Source organism: Schizophyllum commune (assembly GCF_000143185.2).
Source record: "Schizophyllum commune H4-8 unplaced genomic scaffold SCHCOscaffold_7, whole genome shotgun sequence".
Lineage (NCBI taxonomy): Eukaryota > Fungi > Basidiomycota > Agaricomycetes > Agaricales > Schizophyllaceae > Schizophyllum > Schizophyllum commune.
The window spans coordinates 152,508-166,902 of NW_026089544.1; the positions used below are offsets into that span (position 1 = coordinate 152,508).

The window sequence follows — 14,395 nt, forward strand, 5'->3', positions numbered from 1 at the left end:
AAGCATTGGCTCGGTCGTTAAGGTCGGCGCTGGCTTTTTAGGAGAAAGTGGGCGGCCTCGCCTGTAGTACGAATTGGTTCCGTCGAAGGCGCGCCCACGGCAAACGCCGACGCCGGCGGATGCGGCAGGTCCGGTTTTCCCACGTGATGAAACGTGCTTGTTCCCGGCCCTCATCTTCTTGTGCTTTGACCGCCCTACTTCCTCGACCGGGCCAAGGAAGCTGTGTACTTCCTATGCCACCCTTCTTTTCAGAGCCTGAGGCAGTACAAAAGCTCGCGTTCGATACCTTACCTTGGGATGTCATACTTCACATCCTCGATTTTGTGCCGCCTCTGGACATCATAGCACTGCGACGGGTGAGTGGCGGTTTCTCTCCACCCTACTTATGTCGCTTATAAAGTTTTCGTCAAGACCTGCAAACTCTTCTGTGTTGCGACTCAGCAGCATGTCGTCTGGATACATGCTTTACGGGCCGTCTGTTACGAGAATAACCTCTATGCGGACATTTTCGCGCCCGAGGATCTATCTAGGGTGCACATAGAGCTGGCTGCTACAACGCCGAGTCGCTTCATACGGCGCGTCAAGGAAGCTACTAGTAATCCTGACGCCATGGACGTGGAGCCGACTCCCGTACCTGCACCCCTTCTCGAGGGCGAGGGCTCGTCTCGACCTCAGGAAACAGCACCGCGGAAGGAGCTACCATACCTCGCGCCACTGTCTATTAGAGCGCTCAACCTTCCGGCCATCGCAGAAGCCCCTCTCTGGCATCTCGCCGACGCCGTAAACGAACTTCGCCTCGCCCCCGGTGGGCGTTATCTCGCGATGAACCACTACTGGGATATGCAGATCTGGGACCTAGGGCTTCATGCATACGACGAGCCGCGCCTTATTGCGACCCATACCTTCCCCAACAACGGCGATTTTGTCATATATGGTATCTGGATCAAGCCGGATGGGCGTGGCTTGCAGATTCAGACGAACTTCCTCTGCGCGTAAGCATCTTCAGTGCGAATCAGAGGCGATTTAACCATCAACTCGTATACAGGGATCCCCCGCGAAATGATCTCGCCATCTGGGAGATATACCCTTCGGAGCCAGACCCTCAGTTGAGGCCCGTGGCGTCCCTTGTGCGAGGACCTATGTTGACTTACGAGTGTCGGGGAGGGTCAAGGGTTGCGATATCCGAGGAGAACACAGTGGGCGTTTGGGATCCCACGTTGAACACGCTCATCACCTGGGTGGTACCCGCCGAGATGGTCACTGTTCGTCTGACTCCCTTCCTCGCGTCTTTCCGCGACTCACTGACTACTCGCAGATGCTGATTATCCAAACACGCGCCATCTGCCTCTACAAAGACCGCATTACCGTCTACGAGGTTCCATACATCATCCCCCGGTCCGACGGCGTCCTCCAGGAAGAACAACACGAGCTCGCGCCCATCTGGACCACCCTCCTCCCCTACTCCGTCGACGACTACTTCCTCCCCGCGAGCTGGCCCTACAGCGCCGACCGCGGCATGCCGCGTAGCGACCTCTACTTCGGCCTCACCGAGGCCGTCCCTGCGCGGAACTACATCTACCGTGTCCCCGCGCGGCCGCGCCCCATCGCCGACGCGCCCGCCGTCGAGCTCGTCGCGGTCGTCGACGTCGAGGGCCCCGTCCCCCCGCGCCTCGACAACTTCCTGCAGCGCCCCGTGCGCATGTGCGAGGGGCACCTCGCGCTTATGTCGGAGCCTTCGACGAGGGAAGAGGTGAGGCTGCAGATCGTGCAGGAGCCGAGGCCGTGGCAGGGTCCGTTGGACGCGTCAGCGGCGGCGGGTGACGAGGGCGATATTCTGCCAGGGCGTATGCCGGGAATGTGGCCGCCTGCAGGGCTGCCTGCACCTAGTTCGTCGGACTCAATGGTCGTGGATGAGATCGATAGCGCGCTGCGTACTCCTACCTGGTCGGTCGCCTTGTACAAAGGAGACGGCGACGTGATTGATTTCGAATTCGACGGCGCGTCAGGCAGGGCATGTGCTATCACGGACGAGTACGAGGTACTTGTATTAGATTACTTACAATCACCGGGATATCCGTAGCTATACGGAGCGGGCTATCATACATCATACACAGAAGATACTCGTAGTACACTTACATCCAACCAAGCACAGACCCATTGAACGCAAACCCAACCAAACACAAATCCAGCAATATTCCGGGACCTGATGACACTACTAGAACTCTGGGTTGAATGGTCCTTCGTGACTGGGAAGCGCATGAGGGAGACTGAAGAGGGCGTGGGCAGGGTCGTTTAATAGGCGGACGCCGGCGAGCGTGCTGAAGGCCGGCTCCTTGATCTTGATGAACGGGTGGCTCTTAGGGTGGGAGTTGGGTTTCGCCTCGCAGGCCGAGCAGTGGTCCCAGTCCTGACAATGCGGGTGCACACATTTGAACCGGGGCCCGACGATGGTCTCGCCGCACAGATCGCACGTCGCGGTATGCACCACCCCGTCCTGCGAGAACCCGGTCAGCTCACCACGAACGCGCACAAGAGACTGCACTCACTCAAGTCTGCGTCACCGGCGGCGCTTCATAACCTTCAAGCGACTCCCTCAGCTCCTGCCGCATGATCCTCATCTGCACAGCCTGCGGCAGATTGGCCACCTTCTCGCGGATATCCCGCACGAGCCCATACGGCGGCCACCCCATCCGCGCGCCCTCGTCCAGCGTGGGCGGCGTGTCGCGCAGGATGAGGTCCTGATACGCGGTGCTCAACCAGACCGCGTTCATCTTCGTGGCCCTTGCTAGTGCGATCTTGTCCGCCAGATCCCAGTCGCGGTCGTGTAGCACCTGTCGAACGCCAGCGAGGATCTCGTCCATCTGCCAGCGCTCGAGCAGTTCGATCAGGCTGGCGCACTCTTCGACGGACGCGGTCTGTAGCGGGGATGTCTGCGTCAGGGCGCATCTGTCGATGGGCATAATATTGATGGTCAGTTACACTGGATGTGGCTTGCAAGGAAGCAGAGTTCGACGTACGAAGTGTATAAAACACGGACGAGCAAGTCGAAGTCGCGCGCGGGAATGTCCTCCAGGATGATTGGGTTGTCCTCGGATGATCCCTCACCCTCGTTCGCCTGCGCCACCTGTAGCATGTCCTTAAAGACTGGCGAGTGCTCGACGAGGAAGTACGTGTGAACGGTGAAGAGTGTATCCTCAACCTACATACAAGTGCTTCCCTTCAGTATGGGTAGCATTTATCATCTGTATCCAAGCCTCACCTTGAACACCTTCGCCCCTGCATCTTCTATGACGATAGAGCCGCGCTTCACCTCGTTCAGATTTTCGGAGGATCCATCGGCATCTGTAGCCATGCCAAGGGGTAGTCAGAAGGTCCTGGCAGGTATAGCTTGTTGGGAGTCGAATCAAGAGAAGAGATGTAGAGAATAGGCGCGCGCTAAAGGCGCCTGCCTTGCGGCGGCGCGTCACATTGACAGCATGAGGACTCCGGCGCGTGTATGTCACATATCCCGGCCGTGAGAGGTGTGGCAGTGCCCTAACTTTGTCCGTTGATAGACGATTTGATTCTGTAGGATATATGCAACCAGAACAATAGGAGCAATGGCGCAAAGACTACTTGCCCTCGCCAGCATATTGCGTATACTACGAAACAACACAGATTAGATACCTTAAAGTTGGCCCCTTTGACGGCCGGGATGCGACATGAAAGGTAGCGAAGTCGGGAAGGTGCTGGGGTTGGCGCGCGGTCTTCGCCACTGTCGATAGGACGAACATCTGACCGGGCAGAGCGATGGGACAACGACTACTGCGGATGCAAGAGCATGTGCCACAGACTTCGATCGGGCATCCACGCACCGTCTACTTTGGACTGTATCTCGACACGGTACGCGAATTGCCGTGTTATGAGGGATGCTCCTAGTGTTGTCTGGCGAAAGCGAGCGTCAGCGTTAATCGATGTCCATGATCAAGTTGGCGCACCGCTGTCATCTCGACTTCCCCTGTAACCTTGGGGGCGTGTCCATCACGAGAGAGAGCACTATTCATGATGATGAAGGGGGAGACTGAGGGCTGGGACGTTAGACTTGAACGCTGCGCATGGTGGCAAGCTTGACGTCGAGATTGGTCCAGCGACACCGGCGGGATGAGTTCGCATGGAAGGCGACGTCAAAGCATCGGAATATTGTTGTATCTAGTACATAGGAAATGTGGATCTAGATAAAAGGAGCTGGGGAATCCTGTCAGCTCGAGCCTCGCGCGTCAAGGGGAAGAGACGCACCCGAAGAATGACCCTCCTTCTCTGCTTCTGCACCCAGCGTTTTTGTCGCAACGACATGGCTGTACTCCCTTCGATGCAAACTGGGAACAGAGGAGAAATACTCAGGGACCTTGGAGGACGCGGGGACTACGTCGAAGATCCAAACGCCATGACCGTCGGAGACGAGCCTGAAGGACGTCGGAATGCGCGGGCCGGCGTCTGCGGCTTGCTTTTACCCGCCACCACCTCCCATCGCCTCGTCCTTCAAACGCTTTCGATCTGACCTCACCTTCGACGATGTTTTCTGTAATCTGAACTCATGGAGACGCGCGGGAGTTGACACCAGAAAGAACCCAAAATCACGACCCGCCTATACCGCATACGGTCTGCGTACCCGTTAACGCAGGATTAGTCCGAACCACTATCTTCTCGCCGTCCCCTACGCCTTCGACTTTCGAGGAACAGAATTCCTGGAGGCTTCTCTGTGGACTGATATTGAAGACGCAGCGCAGTTAGGCATTGTCCCGACTGCAACTTATGCTATGGGGTCGGACACAAGGATTGTCGCGTACACTCTGTGCGACACTGCGGGACGATGCTCCATGCTGGAGCGCTTGTAAGCGACGAGAAGCTGATCTTATTGCTCGTCTGAAGTTCAGGACCCACTAATCTCAGTGTCCCAAGGTCGAGCTCAGAAGTTCAGGCAGAAGGTGCGTCGCGCCTTCCCTTGTTTCGATCCCCTCTGATACTCCATCAGGGCTCTGGCACTCGCTTGCATTCGCGCCATAAGGATGTATCCTGCAAGACTACGCCATTCGGTAGGACGCAGGCGAGAGCCGCGTGTCAAGGATGGTCGCGTTCCCTTGCAATATGCCGCCCATATACCGCGCTCCCCAAGGTCTCGGATGCAACGTTCCCCAGCCCTAATCATATACTCTCGTGCCAGCGTTCTCAAGCTCGCTGGACTACGTCAACTTTGCTGCTCATGCCGATCCGGAACCCGACCCACCTGGTCGATCGTCAAGCCCTCGAAGCCTTCGTCGCGCAGACCCCAGCCCTCACCAGCCCTATTTGGTCCATGCTTGCACTCCAATTTTCGGTGCTCGTAACTCATGACAAGCTAGGCAGCGCTCCATTCGCCGAACGGACGCGCAGGCGTATCACATGCACTCGGCAGCCCAGGTACTGAAGACCGACTCTCAGCCGAACGACGCGGATTCTGACCTCCACCACATCTCCGACAAGGAGCTTCGTCCCCATCTTTAAATACCATCTGCGTCCGAATCGGCGACGAATTGCGCCCTCAACTTGAACGAGAAAAGCACGACCCCGAACCGCAAACGAAAGTCCAGAATGCAGTCTATGCCGGCCGGTGCGTCCATTGTATAGGTAGAAATGCAATGCAATACGAAGTTGGCGTCGCTCTTTGACAGAACTCGTGCGCTCTTTGGCAGAACTCGCGGGCGAGATGGTATGGTGTGTTCTTCGGAGGCTCGCGTGTCAGAAGAAATTGCGCGGACGATGTCAGCGCCATTCTCCTGTCTTGGTGGGGCCTTGGAGTTGGTGCTCTCAAAGACCCTCAGAGGGTCGTTTCCTTGGCTATTTGTGTAATCTATTGGTGAGCCCGATGCCGTGCAGGTTCTGGTGGTTATAAGAGCCGACGGAGCCGCAGCTTCCTCTACGTAGAATTAGATGACTATCCCTCGCCATTCGTTCTCTTCAGAGTCGCGCATATTGTGCCTACAAACATCAGTGAGATGAGCAATCGTAATTCTGTAGACGGCCCAAAAGATGACATACTTATGGTATTGATGTGATTACAGAGCGCCGACAGAAAACCATTTCACGGGGAGTTCCGCGCAGAGCTCGCAGCGGTATTCTGCCCTTCCTATATCCAGATCGAGGCGGCTCTGGGGAAGAAGTCCGGGGTGGCTAGAGGTGCGCTGTTAGCTCCTTTGTCCCGGATATCTGACACGAAGTCCGCACTGGCTAGCAACGTGCATGTCATACCAGCGCGAGGACACGGAGACTCCGCAGTGCTCGCATTGCCGCCTCTTTGCTTTTGGTCTCAGCGCCCCAGCATGCGCCAGCACCGACCGCGAGACAAGGCGAAGGCCATGGGTGCGTGCGGCTACCAGACGCCTCACGGAGGGTTCGTGTATCACCGAGCTGACGCACTTCTTCTTCGCTATCCTTCGAAGGCTATCGAGCGATGAGTTCGTGAAGAATTGCCAGGTCGGCAGAATGAAGACTCACCGTCGCTCATTCTTGCGCCTTAGTAGCTTCATATCAGTGTCCCAACCCCTGCGCCACTGATCGAGATAGCACTGGAACTGACGGGATACGGGCGTAGGAAGTACCGAAAGCAAGTCGATAGTCTACTTACCGAGCAGAGCACCCGGGACTTGCGATAGCGCGCACGGTATCGCTGGTCATATCGGTCTCGTCAGTACGACTGAGGATGCGCAGAGAAGCCGGGACAGTCATACGGACCTCGAATAGAGCTGCTTTGTGACGCTTCCGATCGTCTTCGGTGGTGATCTGTGCTGTCTCGGCCATATATTCCTCTCGCGCGTGTGCGAGGTCTTGAGCGAGTATTCCGTGCGTTCTCAGTCTCCGATTATGGTTGTTCATAGTGACAGATGGAAGCCAATTCACGAGGTATTGGTCTATGGTTGGTCGCGCGTCCTTTGGCAGATACCGCCGTTGAGGTAGCAGAAATCGAACTTCGGTATCCTTGGCCCTATCGTCGAGTAAGCGACGCATTCATCATGCTAGTGTGAGCTCACCGGAAGAACCGAAATTTACACCTAGCCTTCCTAAGATGTCAGTAGTGGAGAAGAGTGAGAAGAGAGGCGACCTTACCGAGCATAAATATACCTTGCTTTCGAGCCATACGGGAGGGCTAGGCGCCCAAGACGAGCATACCTATGAGGGTTATTGAGCATTCAGACGATGTAGCGAGAAGAAATATCGCACGCGGCATCGCCTTGGGCGAAACAAGAGCTCGGTATACGTAGCGCTCCCATAAAGTCCACGCTTTTCCGGCCCAGTGATGCCAAAGAAGTCGGCTAGCGCCTGACGTTCGAGGCGATGCTTTGAGAGGCGTAGCTGGGAACGGGGATTGGGTGGAGGTCTGGGAAGCAGAAGTGGCGCAGAGGCTAGCAGCGCCCCATCATTATCGTCGATAATGCAGCGAAATGTGCGGCAGGTATCTCGAAGGGAAAACAGTGTTGTCGGTAGGCTGAAGGAGAAGATTATACGCCACAATTCAACCGGAACTAACTCGAGATAGCAAGGCTTGGTGGTGGGTGCAAGATTCTTGAAATACGTGTAACGAGGACGCTTGCCGCGCCAGCGGCGTGTCATGGAAGCTGAGGGAGGAGGGAAAAGGCCTCATACAAGGACGCCGTGAGAGCTTTGGCAGGGCCTGTGGGCTTGCGTCTCGATATCTCGGCCCGTATCCTTGTCTTAGTCGGGAACAACAAAAGAACTTCCGGATCAGACCATGCTTGACCAAATCAGGCGAACAAAAGAAACTCGGCACGTGTCGGCCGGCATTTGCCGGCGTCACTTATAAGGCGCCGCGTGCGGGCTGGCCTTCCCAAACCCCTTCCTCCCTCGCAGGTCAGCTCCTGTCGTGACAATTGCCAGTGATCCTCCCGAGTTTCGGATGGCTGGGTGTACTCCTTCTGTATGCTCTTCCATCCTCGAAGCCATGTGACGAGAGGGCGACGATTGTTCGGTGGCTTCGGCCAAGGGAGCCGGCCTGCAGCGCCCCGCATCCAGTGGTGCGTTGGGAGAGTGCGGTGGGCATTGTGCTCGCATTGCCTCAGAATCCACGGGATTCTGGTAGGTGATGTTGATGCCGCTTTGTTGTGTGGAGCTATAGAGGGTCCCATGCTTCTGGCATCGCCCTTTGGCTTCATGGACAGGCGCAGCGACCGCCGACCTAGCACTTGCACTCGTTGTGTCATTGTGCCGTCGATACGGATACGCGGATGCCACTACACCGCTGGGCTGCCTTCGACCAGGCAGAACACGCATTGTCAAGTCGGAGGGTCGACTCCGCCTTGCAATGCGTAATTTTTGGGACCTCAACTGAACGGAAGATCCAGTTCTTTCTTTCATCATTAGAAACATAGATCATATATTGTGTTGTTGATTTGTGTCGATGTACTAGCAGATGCGACGACGACAAGCACATCTTGGGCGCATCTGAGGATATGTGCGGGGGCGCAAGCCGACAGATCAGGTTCGTCGACGGAGGCGCACAAAGCGGGCGTGCGGAAGCGATACAGCCGACACTCGAAAATAACTGTATAGTGATGCGTGAAAGGACAGACAGTGCATGGTCCTAGGGGAACACGCGCAGGTCATCGCGCACCACCGTAGACTCGAAGTGCAAGTCGAGGTCGCAATTTCGCTCGGGTCGAGCTGCAAGTAGCACTGGTCGCGAGGGACAAAGCCGCTCCTGTCTACCGTAGTCGAGCAGCTTCGCGCGATCTGCTTCACGAGCGTGAAGGATGCCGCAGCCATTCCGAAAGCGCAGTTTCTCGAAGAGCGTGCCCTGTGGTCTACAGCGGTCAGCAGGATTCTCAGATGCCGAGGGGGTTAACGCTTACTAGGCGGACGCTGGCAATGAGACGCCGAAGCCACACTTTCAAGTCACGCAACTTCGGAGAGCGAGGTCAAGTCCGCTAAGGGGAGCTGGTACCTTCGAAGGTCAGAGCTTGCACGCAAGCAAGGGGTTGAGACGCACCTTTCAGGCTAAATAGAGCGCCGAAGAAACGTATTCGGCCGATCCGTGGTCGAGCCAGATTGTCGGATGAGTTCTGCAGCTATAGCGCTCGCACCAGGTCGAAAAGGTCGGAGATGCAGACGAAGATACGCTCCCGACTCGTCTCGGCGTGTGAATTTCGGTCTAATGATGATGGGCACACGTCGACGAGCTGCGCTCTTCTGCTTGTGCGTCGGCCCACGCGCAGATCGTCCTCGACCTGGACAGGGCACCCGAGACCGGGTCGCAGAGGTGGCGGTTCCGCGTACGAGTGAGTCGTCGTTTGAAATGGTGCTGGGTTTGAGCGCGCGGTCTTCGCCACCGTCGACAGGACGAGCGTTTGGCAGGGCAGAGCGATGGGACAACGGCTGCTGCGGAAGCATGGGCATGTAACTACGAACTTCGAGCGGGCAATCACGCACCGTTTGCTTTGGGTCGTATGTCGGCACGATACGCGGATTGCCATGGTTTGAGGGATGCTCCTAGTGGTGTCTGGCGAAAGTGGGCGTCAGAGTTAATCGACGCCCAAGTGTTCGCACCAAGGTCATCTCGACTTCCCGTGTAGACGTCGGGGGAGCACGCCAGAGCGCGCTATCTCTGATGATGAAGGAGGGACTTGGGGATGAGACACTAGACTTGCACGCTGGGCATGGGTCCGGCGACGCCGGAGGGATGGGTTGCATGTAAGACCAGTCAAAGCATCGTAGGATTGTAGTATATCTAGTACATAGGAGGTGACAATCAGAGGAAAGAAAGCTGGGTGATCCTGTCAGCTCGAGCCTCGCGCGTCGAAGAGGAAGAGACGCACCCGAAGATCGGCCTTCCTTCCAACGTTGGTCGCAGCGTCATGGGCGTATTCGCTTCAGTGCAGACTGAGGACAGAGGAAGAAAGGTCCGTGACCTTGGAAGACTCGAAATACCGCGATACGCCATGGCCGTCGGAGACAAGCCTGGACGGACGGAATGCGCGGGCCGGCGTGTCTGCGCTCCCACCGCCACCTCCGATCGTCTCGTGCGTCCAACGATCTCGCTCCGACTTCACCTTCGACGAATACCTTCGACGTATACGGCTGTGATCGTATATGTATAATGGAGGCGAGCAGGAGATGCACTTTAGGAGCAAGCCACGATCACGACGCGCCCGTTCCCACCAATATCCCCGACCTCCATCTCCAGTGGCCTTGGAAGCTTATGCATCGCGCAGGTATAAGACCCAGCTCTGTCAAACTGCCCGTCATATGTCGCCTCTCAGCGGAAACCCTTCACGAAATTGCGGAACATGTCGGTCATAATTGCAAGCCGGATCTCGCGCCTCTTGTCCGGGGGGACCAGGTCTTCGGCGAAGGCATGCTGTGGCGCGAGCTCCCTTCCATCGTGCCACTGCTTCGTCTTCAGATGCTGGAGTATCTCTATTTGGGCTACGTATATGTGGTGAGCATGATTGCGCTGCCATTGGGCTGCAAGCATAACTACTTCTTTCTCTAGGAGGCGGAGACCTCGACTGCTGCGTCGCTTACTGCACCATCTGGGGACTCGACGACTTGCTCAGGCGCACGAGGATCGATAACCTTAGCCAGTGCGAGTTCATGATCTCCGACCTACCCTACGAGATCCTGAACGACAGTGCTAACTCTGATAACGAGGACGACGATCTTGAGCCTTTCTGTCGATATTGCGTAGTGGAACGCCGGAGTGTTCTCGACATGACCAACCTCCGGGACATCGGCCCCGTCATCCACTCGTCGCGCACACTCAAACTACGCCTCAACCTCGCGAAGGACCTTCCTGCTCTGCTCCAACCTGCTCCCGACTCGTTGTGCTCTCTCGACGCGGAGATCAGCGAGCTCGAGGACACGGAGACGGACCATAACCTTAGGTCGCTTTGATAGACGGCGCGAAAGCAGCAGGCATCGTTTGCGCGGCCCCTGTGAGCTCTGTGGAACTAGAGAATTTGGGACATGCAGTGTTCAAATATCGCCGGCGCCGTCGATCTTGACGCCTTACTCGTGAGGATCCGTCAGGAATGCCGACCGGCTACATTTCGTCACCTGCGGATCGACGAGCGCGAAGGCTCCTCTCGGAACTGGCCCTTCACCATTGACCAGCTCACTCCGCTCTGTGCGTTTCCTGGATTAGTCGGACTTCATACCAGCGTCAGCAGCGAAATTTCGATGACCGACGCCGATTACGCCGTGCTCGACCCCTCGCCTTCCACTTCGTCCTGACAGACTTTCTTGTACTCTAGAATTCAGGATGGAGGGATTCCGGCCTACGTCCCCGACTGCACCCTATGCTACGGCGTCGGGCGGCTTGCTGCTCGATGACCAGACGCCCCTATTCGCGTACTCGGGCCGAATGCCGATGTAGCCACACGTTCTGCCCACGTGTCACGTCCTTCCGCCTCGAACGAAACGCCCACTTGTCTTGTGGAGGGGATCGTTGAGGCCTCGCTCTCCGTCAATGCCTCGAATCAATGCAACATTCTGCACGTCTTCGAACACGCATGGCTGCTCTCAATAGAACCTCTCGGCTCTCAAAGACGCGCATGCCGGTTTCCTATCCGCCTTTAGGCCTCCTTCCCCTCGGAATTCATGTGCCAAAGGGCATCATCTGACTCGCTCAATCTCCTCGACGCGCCTTCTCATGACATGAGCACCCGATATTGCTGGCGGCTGAGACGTATCGAGAGGCACGGCTGCGTGGAGGACTGCATTATCAGGGACCGCGCGCATCACACGACCTGCGCGATGTCGAGGAAAATGTATCTACAACCTCAGCGACGCTCAACAGTGAGTAGACCTCTCGCGTCCTCAACAATCTATGTTGCCGGCAACGGTCCTACCGAGGGTGATGACCGGTGGCGACGCGTCGGGCAGGCGCTTCGACCGTGATTGACAGCGTCAAGAAGGCAGTCAGTCGGACAGGTGCCACCGTCCCTACATGACGCGCGCATCCGCGAACGTGACCATCGAGAAGCGTCACTCCCGTCCGCATATAAAGCGCACCCTGTCGGTCGACGTGCTCGTTTTACTTCTTTCCTCCCTCCACCACGCTTCACGCCCACCATGCGCTTCCAAGTCATCGCCGCCGTCGTGCTCGCTCATGGCGCCTTCGCTACATTGGACCGCCGTCAGGATACCATCCCAGGTGAGTCCCCATCACTTTCGCCCTGTCAACCGCATTGCTCACCGACGTGCAGCTTGCCTGACGTCCTGCATCTCCGACGCCAACACCGACACCTGCGACCCCGCGGACACGGCCTGCCTCTGCAACAACCAGACCTTCGTCAACTCGATCACCTCCTGCGTACAGTCCACGTGCGACGCAGACAGCGTCCAGGCGGCCGCGCAATCTGCCTCGGCGTTGTGCCAGGCGGCGGTGAGTGGGCCTACGTGCACGAGCCTCTACTTGCAGCTGAACTTCTCACAGGGCGCGACGCTCGCTATTCCCACTAGCACTGAAGGTGGTGCCTCTAGCGCTAGCAGCGCCTTTTCGTCCCTCGCTAGCTCCGCATCGTCTGCCGCGTCAGCCGCGTCGTCGGCCGCTTCTTCTGCAGCCAGCGGCGCCAGTTCCGCTGCATCGTCCGCCGCGTCGGGCTCCGGCACTGCTACGACCACGCAGACTTCCACCAGGTACGCGTTCTAATCATTGATATACCGCATATATGTGTCGTACTCGACGCATATACTCCGCTCCCCCATTCCCGCTCACTAATTCTCATTGTGTGCGTATATTGACCGCATTTCCAGTGCTTCCGCGACCAGCGACAACAACTCGGCTTCGCCGAAGAGCGTCAGCCTTCTTGCTGGCTTCGCTGCCCTGTTTGCTGCGCTTGTTCTCTAAGGGTCAGTGGACGGTCCTGTGCATAAGTAGGCTTGTCGCGCTGACGATGGCTTAGCTAGAATGAGAAGTCTGGATTACTGTATTCGATGATAGGTTTGGCTATGTAGCACTTGGACGGTCTTACGACATGAAGAAATTCTGATTTTCTGCATCTTCGCGCTGTTTGATCATGAGCGATACTCGGTGTCCAACATCCTCCCTCCAAGCTTCAGCTGCGCGAGAGATGAGAAAGTTCCGCGGTCATGATTGTGCGTATCCTACTTGCTACATACAAAGTCCATTGCGTTGTGATGGTAAAGGTCTGGTTAAAAACCTTTCGACGCGTCAATTCCATCTCGCGATCAGAGGGCTATCGCGCCCAGGATGGCGGCAACAGCGGCGAAGATGCTGATGCCAGCGGACGAGCCCGCATTTTCATCCGACGTCGAGGATGAGCTGAGAAACCGTGAGTAAGGGGCGGTACGACTCGGAGCTGGTGTGCGCACTGACCTAGACGCCGTCTGCGTACCGCTCCCTGAGGACGAGCCAGAGCCAGAGCTCGAGCGGCTGCCTGTGATTGACGAGAGCGCGGAGCTCGCGCTGCTCGCTGCAGACGAGGCCGCCGAGGTGACGGAGCCGGCCACCGACGAAGCAGCGGACGTAACGCTCGCGACGGCGGAGGACACGGACGCTCCTGCGCCGGAGCCACCAGAAGACGAGCTGCCGGAGCCACCTCCAGCCCCGCCCGTAGCGGTGCTGCCCGACGAGCCGGTCTGGCTGGCGCCGGAGGTCACGGTGGTGGTGCTGGTTGCGCCGACCCCGGAGGCGGTGGGGAGGTTGGAGAGGGTGACGCCCTGGGTGGGGTTAGTACAATGCGGGAGGGAAGGGGGAGGGGTAAAAGGGGGAGGGGGGAAAGGGGGAGGGGGGATAGAAGCGGTGGGTGAGATGGAGAATAGGAGATATAGGGTGCGTGGAAACAGGGAATGGGGGGGAGAAGGGAGAATGGGGTGGGGAGGAAGGAATTACGGCGGAAGGGAGGAGTGGCCCCGGGCAATAACGACGATGGTATATAGGGGGACTTGAACTCACCACCGCGTTGCACAGCTGCTGGGCGGCCTCCTCGGCGGTGGACACCGCGGCCGAGTCGCACTCGCCCTGGACGCAGGAGGTGACGGCGCTGACGAATTCCTGGCTGTTGCAGAGGCAGGTGGTGTCCGAGGCGCTGCAGCCGCCAGTGGAGGCCCGGGAGACGCAGTCGACGAGGCAGTCTGCGGAGGGGGTTAGTTGAGGAAAAGGGTAGAGAGGGAGTAGGGGAGGAGGCGAGGGGGGATGACAAGGTTTGAACGCGAGGGGAAGAGCGCGAGGAGCGCAGAGGGAAGACGGCGAAGACCGTCAAAAGGGGGAGAATACGCACTGGGGTAGTACGACCGGCTATCCAGGAGCGCGCCGCTGGTGAGCGCGGCGGCGGAAATGGCGACAACGATTTGGAAACGCATGTTCGAAGAAGATCAGGAGAAGGGGGATGAAATGGTAAGTCGA

General features: G+C 57.5%; 8 protein-coding genes across 8 annotated transcripts; 4 read left to right on the plus strand and 4 right to left on the minus strand.

The window, feature by feature from the left end:
• The first annotated feature begins 153 nt into the window (after positions 1-153).
• Positions 154-2,089, plus strand: SCHCODRAFT_02306237 (uncharacterized protein). The gene is made up of 4 exons (XM_003031499.2): positions 154-356; positions 412-992; positions 1,046-1,262; positions 1,316-2,089. The coding sequence occupies exons 1-4, from the start codon at positions 234-236 to the stop codon at positions 2,078-2,080; spliced, it is 1,686 nt and encodes a 561-aa protein (XP_003031545.1). The 5' UTR covers positions 154-233; the 3' UTR covers positions 2,081-2,089.
• A 457-nt stretch (positions 2,090-2,546) lies between these two features.
• Positions 2,547-3,352, minus strand: SCHCODRAFT_02600162 (uncharacterized protein; the record flags this gene model as incomplete). The annotated part of the gene is made up of 3 exons (XM_003031097.1): positions 2,547-2,946; positions 3,018-3,199; positions 3,260-3,352. 3 exons carry the CDS (start codon positions 3,350-3,352, stop codon positions 2,547-2,549), a joined length of 675 nt encoding a protein of 224 aa, XP_003031143.1.
• A 1,497-nt stretch (positions 3,353-4,849) lies between these two features.
• On the plus strand, positions 4,850-5,520 carry SCHCODRAFT_01096941 (uncharacterized protein; the record flags this gene model as incomplete). Its single annotated transcript, XM_003031498.2, has 5 exons — positions 4,850-4,870; positions 4,914-4,964; positions 5,012-5,072; positions 5,201-5,328; positions 5,383-5,520. 5 exons carry the CDS (start codon positions 4,850-4,852, stop codon positions 5,518-5,520), a joined length of 399 nt encoding a protein of 132 aa, XP_003031544.1.
• Positions 5,521-5,818: 298 nt separating this feature from the next.
• On the minus strand, positions 5,819-7,741 carry SCHCODRAFT_02627679 (uncharacterized protein). The gene is made up of 9 exons (XM_050345422.1): positions 7,234-7,741; positions 7,120-7,182; positions 7,044-7,069; positions 6,748-6,997; positions 6,641-6,682; positions 6,511-6,587; positions 6,241-6,456; positions 6,055-6,186; positions 5,819-5,994 (listed from the first exon to the last, which is right to left on the minus strand). Exons 1-8 carry the CDS (start codon positions 7,621-7,623, stop codon positions 6,072-6,074), a joined length of 1,179 nt encoding a protein of 392 aa, XP_050199446.1. The 5' UTR covers positions 7,624-7,741; the 3' UTR covers positions 5,819-5,994; positions 6,055-6,071.
• A 1,041-nt stretch (positions 7,742-8,782) lies between these two features.
• Positions 8,783-9,703, minus strand: SCHCODRAFT_02627683 (uncharacterized protein). Its single transcript, XM_050345423.1, has 4 exons — positions 9,457-9,703; positions 9,017-9,405; positions 8,880-8,964; positions 8,783-8,831 (listed from the first exon to the last, which is right to left on the minus strand). The coding sequence occupies exons 1-2, from the start codon at positions 9,498-9,500 to the stop codon at positions 9,096-9,098; spliced, it is 354 nt and encodes a 117-aa protein (XP_050199447.1). The 5' UTR covers positions 9,501-9,703; the 3' UTR covers positions 8,783-8,831; positions 8,880-8,964; positions 9,017-9,095.
• Positions 9,704-10,272: 569 nt separating this feature from the next.
• Positions 10,273-10,920, plus strand: SCHCODRAFT_01096381 (uncharacterized protein; the record flags this gene model as incomplete). The annotated part of the gene is made up of 3 exons (XM_003031497.2): positions 10,273-10,315; positions 10,367-10,465; positions 10,520-10,920. The coding sequence occupies 3 exons, from the start codon at positions 10,273-10,275 to the stop codon at positions 10,918-10,920; spliced, it is 543 nt and encodes a 180-aa protein (XP_003031543.1).
• Positions 10,921-11,984: 1,064 nt separating this feature from the next.
• Positions 11,985-13,207, plus strand: SCHCODRAFT_02627689 (uncharacterized protein). The gene is made up of 5 exons (XM_003031496.2): positions 11,985-12,181; positions 12,234-12,412; positions 12,464-12,666; positions 12,784-12,879; positions 12,933-13,207. The coding sequence occupies exons 1-4, from the start codon at positions 12,100-12,102 to the stop codon at positions 12,875-12,877; spliced, it is 558 nt and encodes a 185-aa protein (XP_003031542.1). The 5' UTR covers positions 11,985-12,099; the 3' UTR covers positions 12,878-12,879; positions 12,933-13,207.
• Positions 13,208-13,218: 11 nt separating this feature from the next.
• On the minus strand, positions 13,219-14,352 carry SCHCODRAFT_01032955 (uncharacterized protein; the record flags this gene model as incomplete). The annotated part of the gene is made up of 4 exons (XM_003031095.1): positions 13,219-13,312; positions 13,367-13,710; positions 13,946-14,124; positions 14,271-14,352. The coding sequence occupies 4 exons, from the start codon at positions 14,350-14,352 to the stop codon at positions 13,219-13,221; spliced, it is 699 nt and encodes a 232-aa protein (XP_003031141.1).
• Between the last annotated feature and the right edge of the window lie 43 nt (positions 14,353-14,395).